The sequence below is a fragment of the Thamnophis elegans genome, chromosome 11 (genome assembly GCF_009769535.1).
Source record: "Thamnophis elegans isolate rThaEle1 chromosome 11, rThaEle1.pri, whole genome shotgun sequence".
Classification (NCBI taxonomy): Eukaryota; Metazoa; Chordata; class Lepidosauria; order Squamata; family Colubridae; genus Thamnophis; species Thamnophis elegans.
This window is the reverse complement of record NC_045551.1, coordinates 46,390,952-46,414,183: the sequence shown is the minus strand read 5'-3', so window position 1 is coordinate 46,414,183 and position 23,232 is coordinate 46,390,952. Positions and strand designations below refer to the sequence as shown.

General features: G+C 37.6%; 1 protein-coding gene across 2 annotated transcripts; it reads right to left on the bottom strand.

The window, feature by feature from the left end:
• Positions 1-335: 335 nt before the first annotated feature.
• Positions 336-23,232, bottom strand: DZIP1 (DAZ interacting zinc finger protein 1). Of its 2 annotated transcripts, none has more exons than XM_032226740.1 (17): positions 22,753-23,232; positions 20,698-20,782; positions 18,034-18,161; positions 17,356-17,517; positions 16,684-16,821; positions 15,400-15,462; positions 12,762-12,813; positions 12,534-12,587; positions 12,179-12,262; positions 7,564-7,709; positions 6,450-6,642; positions 5,595-5,724; positions 5,162-5,215; positions 3,562-3,743; positions 1,932-2,059; positions 916-1,075; positions 336-486 (listed from the first exon to the last, which is right to left on the bottom strand). In XM_032226740.1, the coding sequence occupies exons 1-17, from the start codon at positions 23,224-23,226 to the stop codon at positions 404-406; spliced, it is 2,316 nt and encodes a 771-aa protein (XP_032082631.1). In that variant the 5' UTR covers positions 23,227-23,232; the 3' UTR covers positions 336-403. The 2 variants fall into 2 exon arrangements, with proteins under 2 accessions (XP_032082631.1, XP_032082632.1); XM_032226741.1 differs by having other exon boundaries at positions 18,034-18,158.

Sequence of the window (23,232 nt, the reverse complement as noted above, 5' to 3'; positions counted from 1 at the left end):
TCATCCCCCAACCCAGAAAGCAACAAGGATGAAAGTTGGCAGTGATGCAGAGAGCAAGAGAGTCCAGGATAGGAGCTGCATGGAAGTGCCAGGAATCAAAACAAATCCAACTGCTTCCAACTTTTTTGTCGTCCTAGATGTTGGAAAAGCAAGAAAGTAGAATTAAGTTTATATAAAGTCTTTGTATGATTTAAATATGTGTTGATTTTTTAAAAAAAGTATTAAAGCAGTATTAATTGATAAAACACTTTTAGCCACTTCTTCCAGGAGAACTAGCTGGAAGTAATTAAAAGCTCGCGTTTGATAAAAGGTAAAACTTTGGACACAATTTTGTAAAGAAAAGTTCCTTGTTAGTGCACCGTAAGAAAAAAGGACAGAAATCAGATTAAACCTCCTTGCACAATCAAATATCCGAAGAGTCACTCCAATCTGTAACAGTGACCAAGCTGCATTTCGGTGAGCTTGAGATATCTGAATCTTGACGTCCTGTTTAAAAAGAAAACAGTTATTTCAAAAGATTATTTTTCAGTGAGAAAGATGCTTTCATTCCCTGCCACCTTTTGTTTTTACACTTAAGATAGGTTTTCATTATTATGCAGTCTAAATCTTTTTGGTTTAAATGCCATCTCCCATAATCATAGTTGGCCAATGTGGGAACTCTTCAGCTTTGGAATCAGTGCCATTGGGCAAAGCTAGGAAATTCATGAAACTCTCACCATGCTCTCAATGACTGCAATGGGAGAGTTGTACATCTTGTTGCCATAGGAACTCTTCCTAAACTAAGCTATCATGTAACTGATAGGTCTATATAAACAGTATCCACAGCCACAGTAGATGTAGGTCTAGATTAACACCCCCCTCCCTTTTCAAATTGTTCAGGAAAAATATAACACAGCAATTCTAGCGTGAAAATACCTTCATCCTTTATTGGTTTTCCCCCTTCATGGGTCGTTGACACAGCACCTGGATCATTCTTTTCAACAGCACGTACATTCTTATTTTTCTCATTTTTCAAAGGTTTTTCATCTTCCAGAGATGATAAATCCCAGTCATCCTCATCTTCAATATGTGTAAACTATATATAAAAAGAAATAACAGCAATTTCTTCAACTTAGGAAATGCTTAGCAATATTTCACTGAGCGATGGTTCTCAATCTTTTTCAACACAGTAAAACAGTAAGATGAAAGAGATACATCAGACTATCGAAAGACATTTGGAATTCTCAGGAGTAATGCAGAAAAACAATGATTTTATTTTCCTGCTTTAAAAAAACTATTTGAGGAGACAGTATAATAATGTATATTTTCTTGATTCATTACTAAACATGAACATTGTATCAACATAGATAGAAAAAACTGTTATTCTAAAAAAAAAAACAGCGACCTCTACTGAAAGGAGGTAGAATGAGTATGATGAAAGCAAAACAGAATACTGTCTATCAGATATTACAGTTGTAATTCTTTTTTTTAAAAAATGCAGCACTGTTAAAATGTTTCTACTTGTACCTCATTCGTTTACACTGGGAAGAACATGTATTTTATTCTCCATTGAAAATAATGTTTCATTAAAGCTACATTAAGAATTCCAGTGGATACAAAATACAAGCTGTATGTAGGATTCTACTGCTCTGAACTTAATTCTGGTAGTGGTTTGCTAGGAAAAATATTGATAATAATAAGACCAGGGTGATCATGGAACCACAACAATAGAAGCTGTTGGATCCATGGCACTAGGTGTGTATAAGCAAAGTCTGGAAATGTTAGGGATTTCTGCATGGAGGATTCTGGATTTGACGGTTTGAGTTGCTCTTTGCAATCACACAGTTACAGTTCTATGATTACGCCACTTGACATCGGAGTCAAATGGAAGTGTGGACAATAGGACCAGAAAACATTTAGCGGGACAGCCTAGAATCTGATTTGGGAAATACCTTTACTCCTTGGGCACATGCTTGAATAGATGATGAACCACCATTCATTCCTCCAATTTCTTTGCTTTCCTTTCTTTGGCTCAAAAGAAACTTCTCCATTTCATCCATCTCATTTTGAAGTAAAGAGCCTAAAACCCATCAAGATAGAAGACAGTTTATAAAACAAATATTTGAAGACACAGTGGCAGTAGCTGCTCCGCTCTCAACATTTCTTTAACAAGACTTAGTCCAGAGACTACACTGTACAGTTCTTACACCCACACCTATCTTTCTTCCAGCATTTCAAGGAGACATACAAAGAATAACCTCCATTTTTTCTCTCCACAATAACACTATAACATACATTGGTCTAAAAAATTGGCCCCAAGTCACCCAGTAAGTTTCCATGGCTGAAATCTGGGCTCCCTTTCGAAACTAGCAGACTTTTGACTATCCTGGTTTGGGTTGTGAAACTACACACCATCTTGCTGATAAGGTGGTTTTCTACTTTTGCCGCTAGCCCGTGTTCTGCCCCCTTTCATTCCCCATATAAAACACGGCTGGCTGCTGTTCCTTGTATGCCATCGCAGCAAACTTGTCCCACTGCTGTACCATCTCAGATTTTAAATTAAGGAAATATTCAAAAATGAATATTGTTTAGTTATTGTATATTTTAATTTCATAAAATACACAAGAAGTGTATTTTTATGAAATAAACATGGTGAAATTTATTTCTTCTGGGCATATGAAATGCAGCCCAAGTAAAATTAACCTTACATTAATTGGCAAAAGGTTAATAGGGAAGAAAACAATTAGATCCAAGGCAGCTGTTCGGAACTACATTCTAGGCATCAAGTACACACAGCAGAACCAGGATAATATGGCTATCAATAATTCTGCACTATCCTGACATTGGACGGGAAATTACAGCAAAGTAGAAGAAAAGAACACTTGCAGAGATTAGCCAATTTTGTACGCCTCACTGCATTATCACCCAAACTCTGATCTGGAAAATTAAAGTACATTCCAATCCTGAAATTAGACTTAATAAAATGTTGATTAGCTCCCACCTAAAATAATGATGAAACCTTAAAACAGCTGTCAATCTCTCAAGTCATAATCAAAGAAAAAAGCAACCTGGAATTAAGAAGAAACTTCTTAATGGTGGACAATAAACCAGTGGAACAGTTTGCCTCAAGGGCGCTCCATCACTGGATGTTTTCAAGAAGAGACTAGACCAGGGGTGTCAAATTTGCGTCGTCACGGCATCATCACATGACATACCAAGACTTTCCCACCCTTCGCTAAACTGGGCGGAGCCAGCACGTGACACATCCGGCCCGCGAGTTTGACACCTCTAGACTAGGCAGTCAGTTATCTGAAATAGTATAGGCTCTCCTGCTTAAGCAGAGGGCTGGACTAGAAGACTTCCAAGGTCTCTTCCAGCTCATTCATTCTATTCTATTTTCTAAAAGTCCTAATTTGGTGGTTTACAAGGATCCTTTAGGTTAGGAATTGTTTTCCAATTCTCTGACATGGTTCATCTGCTTCAGCTTGCCCACCTTTTAAAGGCAGTTTCTCCTCCCTTACATGTGCCATGTATTTTTAGCTCCCCCCCCCAAAGTACTGCCCACATAATTAGCTTTTGTACTTCTGGATGGCTTAAGATCTACTTCATCTTCAGGGATGTTTACATCACTCCGATATGCAAATCTTGGCAAATTGTCTTTGCTGTGGTCCTTGGATGCCTTATGCAGAGCTAATTCAGGTGAGATGTAGGAGTGCCTGATGTCATTTTCCTCCACTTCCTCTTCTGAGCTAAATGGAGAAGTTCTGGGAAAACAAAAATTCATCCATGAATTTAAGCTGTTCCAGTTACAGCAATTTTAAAAATATTGGTTGAGGGAGCTCAACCAAATCTCATTGTACATATGTTGTGCACTGGCAATAAAGAATTATTACTATTAATTAACTTTCTATAATAAAACTAGAATCGATAATCTAGCAAACATTATACCTAAAACAGTTCCTTAGCAACTCTCTTATCAAAGCAAGGCTAATTGGGAGATGTACCCATTTTTATTGGAAGATTATTTTGGCATCAATAGGCAGATATATAACTATTACATCATAAGAGCAATGAAGCAAACTCTAGAACAGGAGTGTCAAATTTGTGTTGTCACAGTGTCGACATATTGGGACTTTTCCCCCCTTCGCTAAAACAGGCGGGGTGAAGCCAGCATGTGACAAATCTGGCCCGCAGGCTGCGAGCTTGGCACCTCTGATCTAGAATAAACCCACTCTATAAAAATAAGAATTAGTTAAACTATTTTTTTTTACTATTTAGGCAGAATTCTATTTCAGCCTTTTCCAAAGTATTGCTCTCCAAAGGTGCTGGATTAAGTCCTTTCATGATTTTTAGTGAAATAACCTGTATTCCAGCTTATTTCAAAGGCACAAGGTTGGAAAATGATGAGCTACATATAGATTTCAGCCAACTAATTCACTTAATTCCATTCAAATTAAAAGGTAGATGACCTAAAGTAGTTGAATCATAACCATTGGTTGTTCCTGTTATGTATAATATTCAATGTAATTTATGAATCCAGAAGTATGCAAATAGCATTTTAGGAGGTCAAGAAATCAGAAGAAGATTAACAGATTTCGGATCAGAAGCAGAATGTCCTGTCCAACCCTCTGCTCCCCTTTCTCTTTTTGCTGTCCTTGTCTCCAATCAGCCTACACTACACTTCTTTAGGCAAAGTGGCACAGGTAGTTCTCGACATACGACAATTATTGAGCCCAAAATTTCCGTTGTTAAGCGAAACATTTGTTAAGTGAGCTTTGCCCAATTTTACAGCCTTCCTTGCCACATGTGTTAAGTGAATCACTGCAGTTGATTAGTTAGAAACCCAGTTGTTAAGGGAATCTGGCTTCCCCATGGACTTGGCTTGTCAGAAGGTCACAAAAGGGGATCATGTGACCCTGGAACACAGCAAGTCGTAAATGCCAAGCAACTGAATTCACAACTGAATTTTGATCACATGACCATGGGGATGCTGCAAAGGTCGTAACTATGAAAAACGGTCCTGAGTCCCTTTTATCAGTGTCGTTGTAACTTTGAATGGTCACTAAATGAACTGTTGTAAGTTGAGGGCTACCTGTATATCCAATTTGTTCCAAAATTAATTTTTGGTTGTCCAATAGAATTCTTATTTCAAAGCATGCAAAACAAAATGAAGGCAGCTTACACCGTACTAGGTGGCTTTCTAGAAACGTCATCCTTCAACATATTCTTCTTGGTTCTAGAAGGAAGAGAAAACAAATATTTGCAGTTTCTTTTGGCTAGTAAGATGCATACTTCATACACTGCCATTTGTTTTCCTGAATTTCCTCACTGGAGCCATTGGCTTATAGAGTTGGTTGATATGAAGGTTAAGCTGACTATTCCCTTGCTCTTCTTAAAAATGTAAATGTCTGTTTTCATGAGGTCAGAGGAAATAATATAATAATTTAGTAATCCCCACCATTACTTCCTGATCATCAATGGGCCACTCAAGAGTCACCTGAACCATGAGATGGGAACCTAATAAATTTCATAAATAAATAAATCACCAAGAAGACAACACTATCAGCTACTCATAAAGCATGCAAGTTATATCTTACCTGAATTTTTTAACTTACTTTGGGGTCGAAGTGTTTTCAGCAGGCAAAGTTCTTTGCATGGGTGAATGTTTGGCAAAGGAAGAACGTTTTACTGGCCTGGGAAAAACGGTTGGTAATGAAGTTCCTAAGCGAGTTGTCCTGTGTTTAGCTGTAATGTAATGATAAGAAAGGTGTCATTTAAACCACATGCCCTGTCTACAAAAGAATACTTTCTGAAATTATGTCACATAAAAGAACAAAAAAACAGTATTTCCATTTTGCTTACAAATATTACACTAACCCTATCAAGTCACTAGATTACCAAATCACAGGCTCTCTTTAGGATCCCACATTCCCCCTTTGTGGGACCATTTCCTGTCACTGTCTCCTTCCTCATGTTTCTCAATCTGAGCAACTTTAAGATACTGGACTTTAAACTCTCAGAATGCTGGCTGAGGAATTCTGAAAGTTGGAAGTCCATACATCTTAAAGTAGGAATAATATGAAGAATATTCTTGTTTTTATTTTACTTTCTATACCTACTGTGGCTTTGCTAAAAAATGAAGTTGTAAGTGTATACTTTTAATCTTTACTGCTATATTTAGTTAACGAAGCGTATAAAAAATCATGTTGATAATTTTTCATTATCTATTTATGTCAAGCTAGAACCAATCAGCCTATTTTCCATATAACTTGGAAATGTTTAAATCTGAATGACACAATGATTTCATGGGATTTATGATTAGCATTAATTGAGACCTGCCTGTTATCAGTAAATGTAAGTATTACAGTCATGTTATACATACGAACTGGCCCACGTTTATTTTAAGGAATCATTTACAGATAGCAAAGCTAAACTTTTAAATCTGACCCAAGCATAAATAAAGATCATACCTTCTGAAGAAAGATGAGGGTTGGAAAGAAATCTGCTGCAAGATGATTTTTCAGCAACTCTGAAACTGACTTGTCGTTCAAGTTTCTCTCGAATGTGCTGAATGTCAGGCACTTGTTTCCTTCTCTCTTCTCTAGCAGTCTCAACAGATATTAAGACTCTGTTCAGATGATCACTTGGGATGCCATGTACTCCCTGGATAAGATGAATTAACAAAAATTAAAAATAATTTTATTTCTTCGGGAATAATATAAATTATTCATGGGAAATGATGGAACAATACAAAGACAAGAAGCAGAAGAGAGGGAGGGAGGAAGGGGGAAAAAAGCTTCCTGTCAGGCCTGCATCTGTATTCCTTTTGGATCTTTGGCCTGCCACACTTTCTATTATTCTACTATGCCTTTTCTATTGTGGGAAAATGAGAGGGGGGATTGTACGGAGCTAAATGCTATGTAGCCATAACAAAATTCTTTCTAGAAAGCCAAGGTCATTCTTTGTCTCGGCACCTCTGCACCAGACCAAAACTGGATGGGTGGAACTGCTAGCATGGCAGTGGAAGATTGGACCATGTAATGGACTTGTGGGTGGGGGGCAAGATCTTGAATTTTCAACTGGGTGGGGAAAACCGGGAAGCTTTCAAATTCGGGTTTTCCCAGATGTGCCAACATGGCTTTCTTAATAAATTGGAACTTTGAACAATATTTGCCTTGGACTCCGATTTAATTTTGGATGCTAAATGGAACCCTGTATATTTTTCTTTTTCATGCAAAAAGTCTATTAGAGAAAACCAATATATTTAAGGTTGACTGGAAATAATAAAGTTTTTCTCTCTTTTGATTAGAATCTATTTAGTCATCTCTGCCAGTTCCATCATCTGACATTCCTACATAGTGTTGAGTCTTTCCACTTTTGAGCATATAACAGTCTTGTTACAGATGTACATCACTACTTTACTACCTCTGTGCTAAGATACTGTCTTTCGCATTTTTCCTATTCAAAAGCAATATTTTGCGTGACACAAGGTTCAGAATGTCAGGCAAGCACATCTAAAGATCGCTGCTCTGAAAAAGGCATTAACATTCCTTCACTCATTTGAACAATTTAAAGTGATCTTACGGATTTAATTCCCAAGGATTCCAACTTTTCTGCTAGGGTCTGCTCCAAAACAGTTCTCAGCTCTTTTGTTAATGAAGGATCACTCTTCAAGGTCTTTATCACGTGAGATGTATTCTTTCCTTTTGGGGGCACTTGCTTTTCTATTTCTGAAACAAGCCAGATATTTTTCTTTAAAAAAATCACATCATAAAATCAATACACGCTTCATCAAAATATTTGCAGTGTATTATGCACTCACCTGAATTTTCTGCCTAACAAATTCTAATGTTTCTATATCAAAAAGCAAAGCAATAACTTAATTTTAAATATAACTGGGCCAACTACAGAAGTCCACAATTCAACTCTTTCTTTTGGTCACAACTGCATCTGACAAATCATGTTATGCATTAGGTATCAATTATAGATAGAGTAAATCCATTAAAAGGTATTTATTATTTTAGTGGACCTACTCTTAAGAATAATTTTCAATCCAAACCAATGTAGATAAACATATAATGTGATCACAGAATCCTAATAATAACTACAGTGTTTTCCTCCAAAAAAAGACCAACCGGAAAATAAGCCCTAGCATGATTTTTCAGGATGCTCATAATATAAGCCTTATGCCCAAAATAAGGCCAAGTTAAGACTGTCAGCCAATCTAGTACCATATTTACTGGAAAATAAGTCCTAATGCATCTTTTGGAGCAAAAATAAATATAAGACCCGGACTTATTTTCATGGAAACACAGGTAGTTCAGTGAATATAGTTAATCATGCACATTGTTACTTATTGTAACATCTATGTCACCTATTATTTTTTTCTGGAGGACCAATCTGTAGCCAACTATTTCAAAACTACTCTCGATAGAGAAACTTGAATAAATAAATAACCTTAATCACTGACTTTTGTCCAGAATGGTATAAAGTCTCTTGCTCAAATGGGGTTAGACTAGAAGACTTCCAAGGTCCCTTCCAACCCTACAATTCTATGACTTCTTGAAGACAACTGTAAATCTAAATAAGACAGGAAGTATGTTTAAACAGTGGGCTGAAAGCCACACAAGCTAAGAATTGTATCAAATGAACTACAAAGAATTCCAACAATACCCCCCCCCCAATAAAGAGAAATTCAAAACCAAGGAAACTGCTTGGCCTACTTTCCTTGACTCAATTGTCTGTAGGTGTAAGAAAGTTCATGGGAGGCTGGATATAAGGATGAATAAAACAGAATCCTAGAGAGAATAGTGGTGGACACTAATTGGCAAAAGGGAAGCCAAGCAATAGGAGAAGCTACTTTTCAAAGGGATCACAGAAACACTGAGGCTATCTGAAAATGTTGAGATAAGACTTTTTGGGTCTTCTGGTAGAAGAAATGTGACACTGCTCTCATGTCTCTCGCTCTCTCATACACACACATCATGCAAGAAGAATTTAGGCCACAAAAACTTCCATTGGTCCTGTTGATTACCTTTTTCATTCTCTGGAAGCTCCTCTATGGGCTCCAGCATGTGTACCAAAAGGGCCTGTTCTAATAACGAGGAAAGACATGAATAGCAGGAGAGACAGAAAGACAGACAGTATAAAAACAGGTAAAGCTAAAGCCCAGAGAATGAGAACAATTCAAAAAAGTATGGAAACGTACGTAATACATATTTATTTGGTGATTAAAACCTAATCAAATGCAATTATTTATTGTCAACTTAATGCAAATTGTTATTTGCCTCCAGCTACATGCACCTGTCAAAATATTTATTATCACGCATAACTTTTTTTCAACCTCTAATCACAAACTGCAGGTTAAGTGGATGATGTTATGTTTTGGGATTTAAACTAAAAAAAAGCCATTAAGAAATTTGCTCTAATTTTTTCCTCCTGCCATCATATAATCCAACAGACATTAGAACTTTGCCCCTACACCATGTACAGATATTGGGGCAGTGGGGAGATACATTATTTCAGTCAGATTGCAGAAGCAGGCAATTTAATCTCTACTCTTGTATTAAGGATGCATTAATTGATTCCTGAATTACTTCTCCCAAGAGATGTAAGCCATAATAGCAATGTTATTCTTTGATGCAATTCTCACAGTACAGTCCATTGAAGCTTTTCTAAATTGGATGGTTACTTTAGCTTGGGCCATTATGTGTAAATGAGAAAACTGAGTAAAACCTCTTTGGCTATTTCTAACTCACATATGGTCCCTGTGCTCATATCACAACACTGATCTATCAAAGAAAGTATCATTTTACTAGTAACAGTTCAAAGCAAAGTGAGACATTTTACAAAAGCTTCAATGGACTGTACTGTGCAAATTGCCTCAGAGAATAATATTGCTGTCATGGGCATTTAGCATCAATCTTCATAACTGAATCTCTTCTTCAGTTTTCCAGCTTAAATATAAATCAAGAAGTCAAGTGGACACTACTTTGCAGGTAAGAATAGTTACTTGTGCCATCTACTTACGCTGTTTCCTTGTTTGGTTGCTCTACGATACAACCAAAGTCCCAGTTATTATGGCAGCTATGCTCAACAAAAAAACCATCCAAACCTCTGCTTTTGCATCTACCGTGTTTCTCCAAAAATAAGACAAGGTCTTATTTTCTTTTGACCCCCCAAATAAGCACTTGGCCTTATTTTCGGGTAGGTCTTATTATTTTTGAGGTACAGGAAGTGGCAAGCTTGGTCACTTCATGGCTGCTGCTATGTTGCAATATTTTGGGGGAAGGCTTATTTTAGTGCATGCGCTCAAAAGCCCGATTGGGCTTATTATCCAGAGAGGTCTTATTTTCAGGGAAACAAGGTACCCATCTTAAGATTCCAGCTTTTCTGGGAGAGATACAGTCATTATAAATCTAATCTTTGCCAACTTTATTACTGATTATAATAAAATGTCATCAAGAAATTCTACGCTCTCAGTATGCCATTTTCCTTCAGGATTCCATACAGGAAGCCTTCAGTATGACTACAGGTATATGAAGATCACCTATATGCTGGGACAGCCCCATACATATCAGGCAATCATGTTAAATAGCCTTTCTCCAAAACAATCATTACTCTAATAATATAATTCTATCGGAGAGTAAAAATGCAATCATAAACTCACACATTATAGTGCTGGGGAGTTGCGAATAATAATGCATTGGCACAATACAAACCTAGTAGTTTATTATTTGCACCTGGCGTCACAAGCTGGAAAAGTTAGTTGCCACTAGCAAATTAAGTTTCTTCATTTGTTATGAATACCTATGTTCATAGATCTGATTTTAAAGCAGTAACTATAAAAGGCAGGAGGAATGTGAAAGTGCAGGAAGAGAGGCATACAGAAGTAGAAAGGCTTTTTGCTACTTAAATAGGCAATCACCAATAAAATAACCCAGATCAAAACCCAAATATGTCCAAACTGAATAAGAAATACTAAATACTGAGAACTTTGTGATATCATTTAGACATTTTTGTATGTTTACAAATAGCACAGGTTAAATTGCTATTCAAAGGTAGCTTCAAGAAACAGAAGCTGCTACTACAAGTAATGATCTATTTGGAAAAAAATAAGATACCTGTACAAATTGAATAGCTATTCACAATGACAGATAAAAGATTCCCCATATCTTAAAATGTCCGATCCAAACAATCCAATTATTTGAATTGGTGCTGTTATCGTGTGATACAATTCCTGGTGCTGAAGGAGATTATACTTCTATAATCATGAACTTTTGTATGGGATACTAGAGAGATCCCATCTTACAATTCTTTGATTTATATTGATACACTGGGCATTTTTCCCTGGACATAAATTGCCTAAAATTGGAATTGTCCACATAGCAATTCCATAAATTGGAATTATCATAGAAAGGCAAATGCAAACTGGTGAGGTTGAAATACAAGCAACTCGTCCACAAGGTACCAAGTACAAATGTAGTTTGTACCCTGAATATACAGTAAAGTCAGTTCATTGAATCAACATATTTTCTACTCTAGCAAAAAAAACTATTTAATGAATGCAGAACTGCAGTTTGTACCCGGAATATACAAAACCCATTATAAAACCCATTTTATAAATAAATGCAGAAATTGCAATTTGTACCTGAATATACAGTAAAACCAGTCCAATGAGCCAACATATTTTCTACCCTAGCAAACCCCCTTTTTTATAGTAAGCAAACAATTGAGGCAAAATGATACATAACTTGCTTTGTTCCTGAATATGCCTCAGAGGTGGGGCTGGGACCTCTTCTGAATAGTCTCCCTTTTTCTTAGCAATAAATCCACCCATTTTACTCCCTCCCCACCCTCTTCATTTTCTCTTTGAGAATCATTCCTTTCCAAACACGCTTGTTTCTCCTTGAAGTGCTCCTGGCCAACCAGAAAAGCAATTAAATGTTACAAATGAAATAAATCTCCAGATCCACCCAGAGCCTTTTGCAAAATGAGAGTAATGGTTCTGCAGGCATAGTACAGTCCCTGGGAGCACTACGTTGCGCTTTCTTTGTCTAGCCTATCCATTTTCTCTCATCTCTTGCGTATTTAAAAATCTCTTGAGATAAAAACACATTTCAATTAGGTGGGTTTTTTAAAAGGTCCTATTATTACCAATTTTATTCAAGGTGCTTATCCCAGATTAATATAAACTAACCTTGGACAGCAGATTCTGGACGCTCTTTTGATAACAGTCTTACAGCTGGGAGAACGGATTGATTTTCTGCTTCAATTCCAAAATCTATTGAGCCAGCCACAAATTAATTTGATTACAACACGTTTTATGCTCTTAGTTAAAAATCCTTCAATTTTGATTTTAAATAGAAACAATTATTGTACAGAAAGAAAATGTCAGCAAGTTACATTTATGCCAATGAATACAATGACTGATTTTTCCAATATATTTCAGGAGAGCTTAATAAAAAAGATTGTTCCATTAATTAAATTTAGTTGTTACTTATTATCCCACAGGACAATACCTAAGGAGTTGCACGTCTATTACAGAAACCTACCATGCATGGATGATGGGCTTGATTTGGGTTGAAAATTTTGTGCTGAAGTTTTCACTGGAACAAAAATATGAGAGGATATAAGTGTCAAACCTCTCCTTAAAATAAACTGCACATATTTCTAAACAAGGATATGTATTTTTTTCCTGCAAAAGCAGTTTTGTAATAAAGTTTTTAAAAAAGTATTTGTGCCACATTTTAAACTCTTTCTTTCTTAAAAGTCCTACTTACCTTCAGATAACTTTAAGTTTTCTACTGGTTTTTTTGAAGCCAGTTTTTCTATCTGAAATTACAGGGTTAGAAAACATGGATAGTGATGCAGAAATGAGAATTTGCTTATACAGTGCTAGTTAAGAATCTGCCATTTTGATAAAGTAAGGCTTCCAGGTAAGTGATAGGGCTTCATCAACAGATGGGAAGCAATACGATGCTTTTGCAATAACTCCTCGCTGCACAAAGTCTCCCCTCCAGATGAACTGCTCTTAAGTGGTCCCAGGCACAAAGACAAGCACATACAATAGGTGGCAAGAAAGAGGAGACTATTCCTTATTATTATGAACTCAATGTTGGCTGAATATATTACTGTCAAGTCTGGCCCAGTGGCAAAAGGACCTTTTGTCATGGCCAACTGCAATTATAAGCAAAGTCTCCTTCACAAACTAGTGTTGGTGACTTCATGGCCATGAGATTTCTTGATAGTGGTCCATCAAAATTCTGGCTTCTGAGTTTAGCTCCCTAAGCCCTAAATTTGTATTTCTCTTTTATGCACATTTTCTTCCATTTTTCTAATTCTTTGAAAAGCAAAGCCCAGATGCAGCCTAAACATGTATTCACCTTTCAGCAGCCATGCTCTATTGCTGATTTGCAGGCCTACTAAAGGAACAAGAAACACTGATTGTAAGAACACAAAATGAGAAGTCTGTAAGGATAGAAAGTATTTACTTATGTAATTACTGAAATTCTAGCCGTATTTTTTCATATAAAAAAGGTCCCTTTGCTTATGCTCTGGCATTTTAGAAGGGCACTAATACATGGAACAGACCTGATTTTTCTGGATAATAATAAGATCATTTTGTTCTTGCAGCTTTTGTCCTAGTTCTTCTAGTCTCTTCTGATAGAAAATGTTGCTCATATTCAGTTCCTCAGCCACTGATGCTTTAAGCTTCTCAATTTGAGATGTGAGCTGAATAGGTTAAATATGGAAAATGTCTATTTAACTAGAATCATTATGTTTATCTTATGCTATCTTATGTATCTTATTATATATTTATAATATAAAATTACTGATCTAATTTCCTCCCAATGTTTTTTTGGACATAAAAGATTAAAGGGCAGACTCTCTTCCCCTTCAGCATTAGGAAAATAGAAATATATGCACTATGGAAAGTTAATCAAGACATTTCCCTTTTAGGATAAATAATTTAGATTTACGAAACAGGCTTATTTTCTTAAGGAATTAGCAAATCCATTAATTTATGATACTTTTGTGCTCTTTGGTACGGTTAGGCAACTTAGGGCCCTCAAGATAGTAACTAGAGAGTATCAGGGTGCCTATCCTACTCAACAGGTTTGTGATGACACACAGAAGATTTGTGTAGCTGTCACAATCAACCAAAACTAGACAATGCATTATGGGCATAACAGAGTGTATAGTTTGCAGTGATACTCTTTCAGAGGAAAAGATTGGTATCCTGATTAAGGTGACTCTTTTTAACCACATCATTCCACATTTCTCCATTTGTAAAACTCCTTTCCTGAGTCTTCCTATTCCACTGGAAGCAAGAAAAAAATATGTAAGTATAAATTTTGTCAAAATTCCTAAGTTTACCTTGTTCGTAATTATCTTATAAACCATGAATTTATCTATCTTATAAACTATGAAAAAAAAACCACACACACACATACACACTTTTACCCTTTACTTTCTGTACTTCTTTTAACCTTTGTCATGTATAAAGGATTTCTGTCAGGGAAGATGTTTCTCCATTGGAATTCTTGGCTTTACCAGTTCATATGTTCACAGAGACAAATCTGAATGTAACTGAAGAACTTCAAAGTAATTCTTGTAATAGCATACTTCTTGCATGCTGTAGCTTATTTTTCAATAAAAGAACTGAATGTGAATACTTCATGCAGTTATCATATTTTTTGGCATATAAGATATACCTTTTCCCCTCAAAAAAGGCTGAAAATCTGGGTACGTCTTATACACTGAATACAGAATTTTCTGCCTCCTGAAACCCCAACTCCTTCACCAAAATGACCATGCATAGCTTGTAGGCGGCTTTCAGAGAGCTCCTGGAGGCTGGGGAGGGCAGAAATAAGAGCCGAGGTGGTGCAGTGGTTAGGGTGCAGTACTGCAGGCCACTTCAGCTGACTGTTATCTGCAGTTCAGCGGTTCTAATCTCACCGGCTCAAGGTTGACTCAGCCTTCCATCCTTCCGAGGTGGGTGAAATGAGGACCCAGACTGTGGGGGCGATATGCTGACTCTGTAAACCGCTTAGAGAGGGCTGAAAGCCCTATGAAGCGGTATATAAGTCTAATAAAATAAAATAAAAACCACCACCCCCACCCCCCCGGAACACTCTACAAGTCTCCTAAGAGCTATTTATACCCTTTTAAAAAAGAACAACGGGGCCGTTTTCATGGAAACGGGCTGTTTTTGGGAGGTTTGCAGAGTGCAAAAACTTTTTTTAAAATTTGCCTCTTCAAAACCTTGGTGCGTCTTATGCTCCGAAAAATACGGTACTCAGCATGAGAATCAGTGAAATTTTACATAATCCAAGGTGGATTTAAAATAGTCATTCTGAATGGTTTACCATGTCTGTATTATTTTTTTCTATGTAGGAAACTTTTATTCAGATTTACCTGGTGCTTTTCATTTTCATGTTCTTCTTGAAGCGTTTGTACCTTAGAAGACCACTTAGCTTCCTACATAAAACAAATATGATATTGGTACTTTGAACAAAGTCTTAACTTTATATTGCTTAATTTTGTTTTATTGAAATCCAAGTTATCAACTTGTGTCAAACTCACAATATAAATAAACATGCTGTGGCAGTTATTAAATAAGTCTACATTGCTTATATTAAGAAAGTAAAATTAAACAGGTTATCTGAAACTAGAATCACACTGTGAAATTACTTTTGCTTTCTGTGCCCAAGTTGATTGCCTAGATCACTTCATGTTCATGTTGAAGCTACTGTACCATCTTAGTTTGAGACCATAATAGACATTATGAACTAATTTAGTTTGTCATTTTAATGTCTGGGATCTTCCTAATAATGCACCTGGCTCTGAGGGTCTAGAATACCTACTTATCAAAAATCAAATTCCAAGAATTTGTGGAAAACCTTTTTTTTGGGGGGGGGGGCAGGGGAGGGAAGGGAGAGAAGGATATCCCAGAGTTTATGGCATTAAGGAGAGGGAATCTGGATTCAGATGAGAGAAGACAAATATTACATCCAACCCAGGTATATATTATACCACACTCTAAGGTAAAAGTTCCCCTCGCACAAGTGTGCTAGTCGTTCCCGACTCTAGGGGGCAGTTATCACCTCTGTTTCAAAGCCGAAGAGCCAACACTGTCTGAAGACGTCTCTGTGGTCATGTGGCCGGCATGACTAAATGCTGAAAGCGCACAGAATGCTGTTACTTTCCCACCAAAGGTGGTTCCTATTTTTTTACTTGCATTTTTACATGCTTTCGAACTGCTAGGTTGGCAGAAGCTGGGATAGTTAACAGGAGCTCACTCTACTAGGGATTCAAACCGCTGAACTTTCTGATTGACAAGCTCAGCGTCTTAGCCAGTGAGCCGCCACGTCACTTTGTCACATTCTAGAAAAGACAAAAAGCTGAAACCACCTTTCACCAATCTAAAGCACAACTGAGTCTGAATCTAGAAGAAAATACATTAACATAATCTGAGCATTCCTGAGAGATCTAATTCTGCCTTCACTCATCCATGTCCCCAAATGAATTGCAATCTCAATCATCCCCAACCAATGTGCTCATTCTTGGCTTTATTGGAAACTGATTGGAAATGTGTTCATCTTACAGGGACGTGAGGGAAGACCAAATGCACATAAATTCTTTCTCCCTGTTTAAATCTGGAGTCTGAAGTCACAGTGCCTGACATTTGTATTAAATTACCTGTTTTTCAAGAAGCTGCATTACATTCTGATGATCCACAGCAATCCGATGTTTCTCATCTGTTAATTCAACGGTATCTTTTAAAGTGCCTAAATTGGATTTCAGATGTTGGTTGGACTTTTGTACCTCTAGCAAATGCTAATAGGGATACAACAGCAGCAATCAGAGTAAATTCAAAGTTCTCTTTGGAAAAATAAATAAGCTGGCATATTCTGCTAGAAATACTTCTAAAAGGCAAAGTATTTTTTTTTGCCATCTCCACCAACCCCCAAAATTTAGCCATTTTCTTGAACTCTAATTACTTAAATAATAAACCACCCCACAAATATAAAATACAATTATTTGTTTTTAAGTTCAAAGGAATAGGTGTTCAAGCCACATTTTTAGAAACTTTACAGGAAAGTAATGAATATGTGGGGCAAAAGGGGAAGAGAAGTGATATCCTTTCCAATTGAAGGGGTTCTGATGGACAATCTTAGCAGCTGCATATGAAAATAATCCTCGGCTTGAACATAGCAGGAATAGGGGTACATGGGAAAGGAAGGAATTTGTGGCTGAAGGACAACCAGTAAGCTCAGGTTTTTATAAAGTTCTACACCCTTTCCAATATTTAAAATATAAAACTGCAATATTACTCTATAGAGTACACCATCCAATTTCTCAGCTACTTACATTTTCTAATTCTGAATTTTTTGCAGTTAATTCTTTAAATTCCTTCATAAACATCTCTTTCACCTTCTCAAGTTCACGGGCCAATTTCTCCTTTTCTTCGTCTTTCCATTTGTGAAATAAGTGCCGAATCTCCTCCTCTTTGGATCGGCGATCTTCATATTCCTGAAATTGAATGAAAAAGCTATTTTAAGAATTCCAGAAAGTCATTTTCTAAAATTCCTGCCTTTTGATCATGATGCTTATTCCAAACCAATGAAACCTTATCATAAATTAATGTGATATATGGATTGTAAAATATTCCAATCTAACTAGAGGATTGCTGATCAGTGAAAAAAGGTTTGTAGGAAGAGATAATGGAAATGGTGATGTGTGAAAATGTATATTGTATATCCTTTTAACCTGGCTCATTGCTAGAACAACTTTTTGATGAAATCTATGGGCAGGATAGACAATTCTGTGAAATTTCCCAAAGAACATAAAAAAGAAGTGCAGATTTCATATGCAACCACCAAGTCTAAAACAGTCAATCATTTTTCCATCTACATTTCACTCTGTAAAGTGCAAAAATATCAAACAAGGCTAGTCTTGATTTTCTTCTTTGAATGCTGATATTGGTTTAGACTTATAATCTTAATTAGTAAGGTATAATTGGATGGCATCTTACAGAATGTCCCCTACCTTAGACAGTTTGACTACATGGGCATGTTGTTCAGCTTCTAATTGAGACCTGGTAAGTTGTAACTGCTCTTTCAGTTCGTTGATCTCCTCCTGCAGTTTATAAGTATGTGATTTTTTCTTCCGATCTGCTTCAAAGAATGTATAATGGTGATAGTGCTTGTTAATATACTTCATAGAAATGCAGTTCTACTTACACAGACATTTGAAGCATTATTTTTTCCTGTGGATTATAATACCAAGTACTTCCTCAGTACATTACCATCTAAAGAATGTAACAGAGATTCCCCCAAGTTACTTTAACAGTAAGTTACAGGGTACTTTTATAATCATTACTTCAATGTACTTTGCAAATACTAGCCTGCAAGAAAGTTTCACATTATCAGAGAATCATTATCTCATTATCATTTTCATTTCATTATCACTTTTTCTTCCAAATATAACACACTCCAGCCATGTCCTAGATCAGAATGGACTTTTCTATATGTCCCTGTACTAGACCTCACACCATTTTTCACATTAAACATGCCAATAGTTGTTGTCATCTAGGGCCACAGGTTTCCTGTTCTTCTTTTTGGAATGAGTAATGGGAGGAAAGGAACAGGAGTAACGCCTTCCTCAGCAGAGATGAATTCCATCGCAAATAGCATTACCGTATATACTCGAGTATAGGCCGACCCGAATATAAGCCGAGGCACCTAATTTTACCACAAAAAACTGGAAAAGTTATTGACTCGAGTATAAGCCTAGGGTGGGAAATGCAGCAGCTACCGGTAAATTTCAAAAATAAAAATAGATACCAATAATGTTTTTGAATATTTATTTCAAAGAAAAACAGTAAACTAGCGGTGTATTCAATGAAATACTTCACTCACCTCATGATGCTGATGTCCCGCTGTGATGATGATGTCCCGTGCAGCCGCGGGAGCGATGTCCCGCCTCCTATGACACACGGCACAGTGATTCCTATCATTGGATCACTGTACCAGAGGAGGTGGGACATCGCTATGTGGCTGCTTGCCATAACAAGGAGGAGGTGGGACATCGTTGCAGAGCGGCAGGAGGGGGAGGAAGGGGAATCGTAAGACAGCCCTGCATTACATTAGAACGTGAGGAGGGGGGATGGTGCGGTGCGCGCTGCGCGGCAAACTGACACAGAGGGAGGGGAAACTCATAGGGGCACTGGGCCATTCACGAGTGTCACCCAGCGGCATGGCCCCGCCCCTTTTTCTCCTCCATTTCGGGCAAATTTTTCACTGACTCGAGTATAAGCCGAGGCGGCTTTTTTCAGCCCAAAAAGTGGGCTGAAAAACTAGGCTTATACTCGAGTATATACAGTATATAGAAGTATTATCCAATCTTAAAACATAATCACCATTAGTGAACAAATAAGATAAAATAAAAGTTGGCATATTTCACTTCAACCATTTTGACCAAATTCTCTTTAGCCACAATGCTGAATAATTTTTATGATAGACATCCTGTCAAACTGAACCCAGGACCAACACAGCCTTACTCTTCTATTTTACTTCATGAAATCTTTCCTCTTTCTTATACATATACATAATAAATGAATAATAACTAAGCTCCGAGTGCCCTGATGACATCATAGTCTGTAAATAATCTGTGATAACCTCAATCAGTCTTCAATGCAAATACTTTGAACCATTCAGATCCCTCCTCCTGCTAAAAATTCAACCCTACAGAGAAAAGCAAATATGTGTAAGGAATATTGTGAGGCAATGCTCTTCACATCAACTTTCACTTTTCTAGAAATGTTAAATTGCAGATGTAGATTGCATAAAACCATAGGACCATTAGATGGCAGCAAAGACTTTTTTGCAATCTAAAACTGTTAACCTAAGTTTCTCTTTATCCATACTATTGTGTTATTAAATTTAAATTCTTGCAAGAAAAGCAACTGTATCTGAGAAGGCAATTAAGCTCCTAAATATCACGTATGATCATCTATTTTTGAGCTAGCTCCTTAATACAAATCCACTGCAATTTAACCAGTCAGAAGCTGCAGTAATGGCAAGAAAACAATTTGTTGAAGAAGTAAAAAACAGATCGAATATCTTTGATTTACACTTGATTTATGCAAATACTTTTAAACTATGTCCAATTATGTCTCAGAAAATTATATGCAATTATGTCATAGAAAAAAGTTGCTACCTGTTACATTGCAGGAAAGGAAATTATGTCCAATTATCCAGAAAACAAAAGCCTATCGCAAACAATATATTTGCTTAATGAAATTGGGTCAGTCATGTGATGACCTGCTTTACAACCATAATGACTTATGCCCTTAAGTGCCAGACTCAATTACGGTTGTAAGTTGAGGATTAGCTGTAGATCTTTTCCTCTGAACATAAACAAAAAATTAAAACTCACTAAAAATAAAACCTAAAAAAAATAAATTAAAAGTTACATAATGTTTTATAGATACAAACTGTACAAGCTGCATTTGTAAAATTCTCTTTAGCTTAATAAGGGCCCTAGTAGGTTCTTGAATATTGACAAGAAGTAACAAATGTGCTGGATTTCCTAATAACGAATTGGCTCTCTAAACAACCTCTCCTCCTTGTTCTCTAAATAGCACCTACTGCACTTGTTTGCTTTTTTTGAACAAGAAAGATTATGGATTGGATGTCAGATTTCACTTACCAGTGACTGGTTCTTCTGAATGGCGACGCTGCAAATGACTGTGCAGGAAAGAAGCGTTCATAAAGGCTTTGTCACAAAACTGACACTGTAAAATAAAAGTTTGGTTAAACAACATCTGTGAAAGTAAGTAATTTATCTCAGTATGTTTATTTTTATCTCTGTATGATTTGATGTATGTCATTATTTCAAATGACAGTTTTGTTCTGAAAACAAGAGCCATTTAAGTAATTTAATGGTGGTAGTATGGTGCAGGGAACTCAATCCCTAAACAAAAGGACTGAAAAAGACTTGTGATTAAAATGTATAAATATTACAAACATTACAAGCATATGCTTTTAAAAGTACAATGCATAAAAAGAAACTTAATTCTTCTAAATCACTACTGGTGACAGCTGGTGGCAGTACCCAGTTGATATGGGTTAATCTTGAAAGAATCCTTGGACAGAAGGGAATTGAATAGTGACTAGACAATTCATGCTCCATTGATGTCACACCGTGAGCATGAGGATGCTGCTTTAGTTATAAGTATGAAAAACAGTCAAAAGCCACTTCTTTCAGTGGCAATGTAAGTTCAAACTAATGTAAGTTCAGGAGTACCTGTATATTATCATTATCATGTATATTCAAGCTAGCATAATTCACAGGTTATGGCAGATGAAACTGAATACTGGATTCTACTGCAATGTACAAAGACTATACAGTAGAGGCATTATAGAACAATTCAGAAATGTCTGAAATTCTGCCAATGGGCAAGGTAAGCAGAAGTCAACAATTCTGGGCTACTCTTTTAAAATTGCAAGCAGAAAGAAGTGACAGAAAGGATTAGCCCACCAACGTAATTTAATAACTTTAGGAGAATCGCATTCTTGAATGTATACAGGGATTAAGTGATGATGCACTTAAACACTGTGACAAGGTCATCAAATGAGGCAAAACTCAACAACTATTTCTTTAACCTTCAAAAATAGTCCCCAATACTTTATTGTTTTGCTTTATTTACAGCATTTGTTATTCCTAGGTATCAAAGCAAAAGCAAAAGACTAACTTGTAATGAGGCTTTCCCACATATTCAGAACAGTACCATCCATACTGAGTTCAAATCCTCAAGCTCACAACCAAGTCTACTCCCACTCCACAAAAAACGGGAGGGGGGGCGGAGATACTAATCCTCCATTCATACGGACATAACAATATCAAATGCCCTTTGGGTCACATCAACTTCTACATGTCAGTTGTGTTGGCAAGCCGGCTGCCATGGGACATGTTTTTCAACCTCCCAAGGCTGCCTCCAAGAAGTAACCCAAGTCAGGCCTGCTTAGCTTTCCAGCTCCACCAGATTTGGCCATATCCCACTTCAGGGGTCCTTGGTGCTCTCTGACCTCGGTTGCTTTCTTGCAGATCTTTCATGACCCAAACTAGGTAACATCATTGCACTGATATTAACCTTGTTTGGGTAATGAAAGGCCTGAAAGAAAACAACCAAGCTCAGAGAACACCAAGCACCCTTCAGGCCAACCCTGGGCTACAAATATTCTCCTTTACAGGTAGTCCTCGAGTTCTGACCATAATGGAGCCCAACATTTATGCTGCTGTGTTAATTTAAATGTTAATTTATGTTAACATTTGTTAAGTGAGTTTTGCCTCATTTTATGAATTTCCTTGCTACGGTTAAGTGCATTTAAGTTAATAACATGGTTGCTAAGTGAATCCGGACTCCCCATTGACTTTACTTGTCAGAAGGTTGTAAAAGCTGATCACAAGCCCCCAGGACACTGCAACTGTCATAAATATGAAGCCGTTGCCAAGCATCTGAGTTTTGATCATGTGGCCATGGGGATGCTGCCAAGATCATAAATGTAAGTCATAAGCAACGGTCATTAAATGTAAGTCAAATATAGGCCATAAGTCACTTTTTTAGCTCCATTGTAACTTCCAACAGGTCACTAAACGTACTGTTGTAAGTTGAGGACTACCTGTATTAGTACCCCACTTCCCCAAATCCATCACTAGCTCCTCGATTAGGAGCCAAGCTTTCTGTCCACCCTGCCAGCCCACCTGGTGATAGGTGGCCCCGGCCTGGAGCATCATCTGCTGGGTGGCGATCATCTTCTTGCGGCGCTTGCACTCCTCCTTGAGCAGCCGGATCTGCTGGGCCCCGCGGGCCACATCCTTGGCCAGCAGGTCGCGGTGAGCGTCGGCGGCGCGGAGCAACTCCTGCCCTGCGCGGAGTTGGGCGCTGAGGTAATCCTGGGAGTGGAGCAGGTACTCGAGGCAGAGCTGGGCCAGGCGCAGGAGCTTCAGCAGCAGCGGGTCGGCAGGCGCCTGGCAGTGAGGGCAGCGTTCGCGGCCGGCGTTGCAGAAGGTGACGTGCTCCAGGTGCTCCTGTAGCACCGCAACGTTCACTTCGGCCGCCACGCGGTCCACTTCCACGGCGCTCAGGCGGCGCCAATCCGGGCCTTCGAGCCGCGAGCGGAATTGGAAAGGAGGCAGGGCAGCCCCGGGCGGCGGAGAGGTCGCCGCCGCCGCCATCCGAGC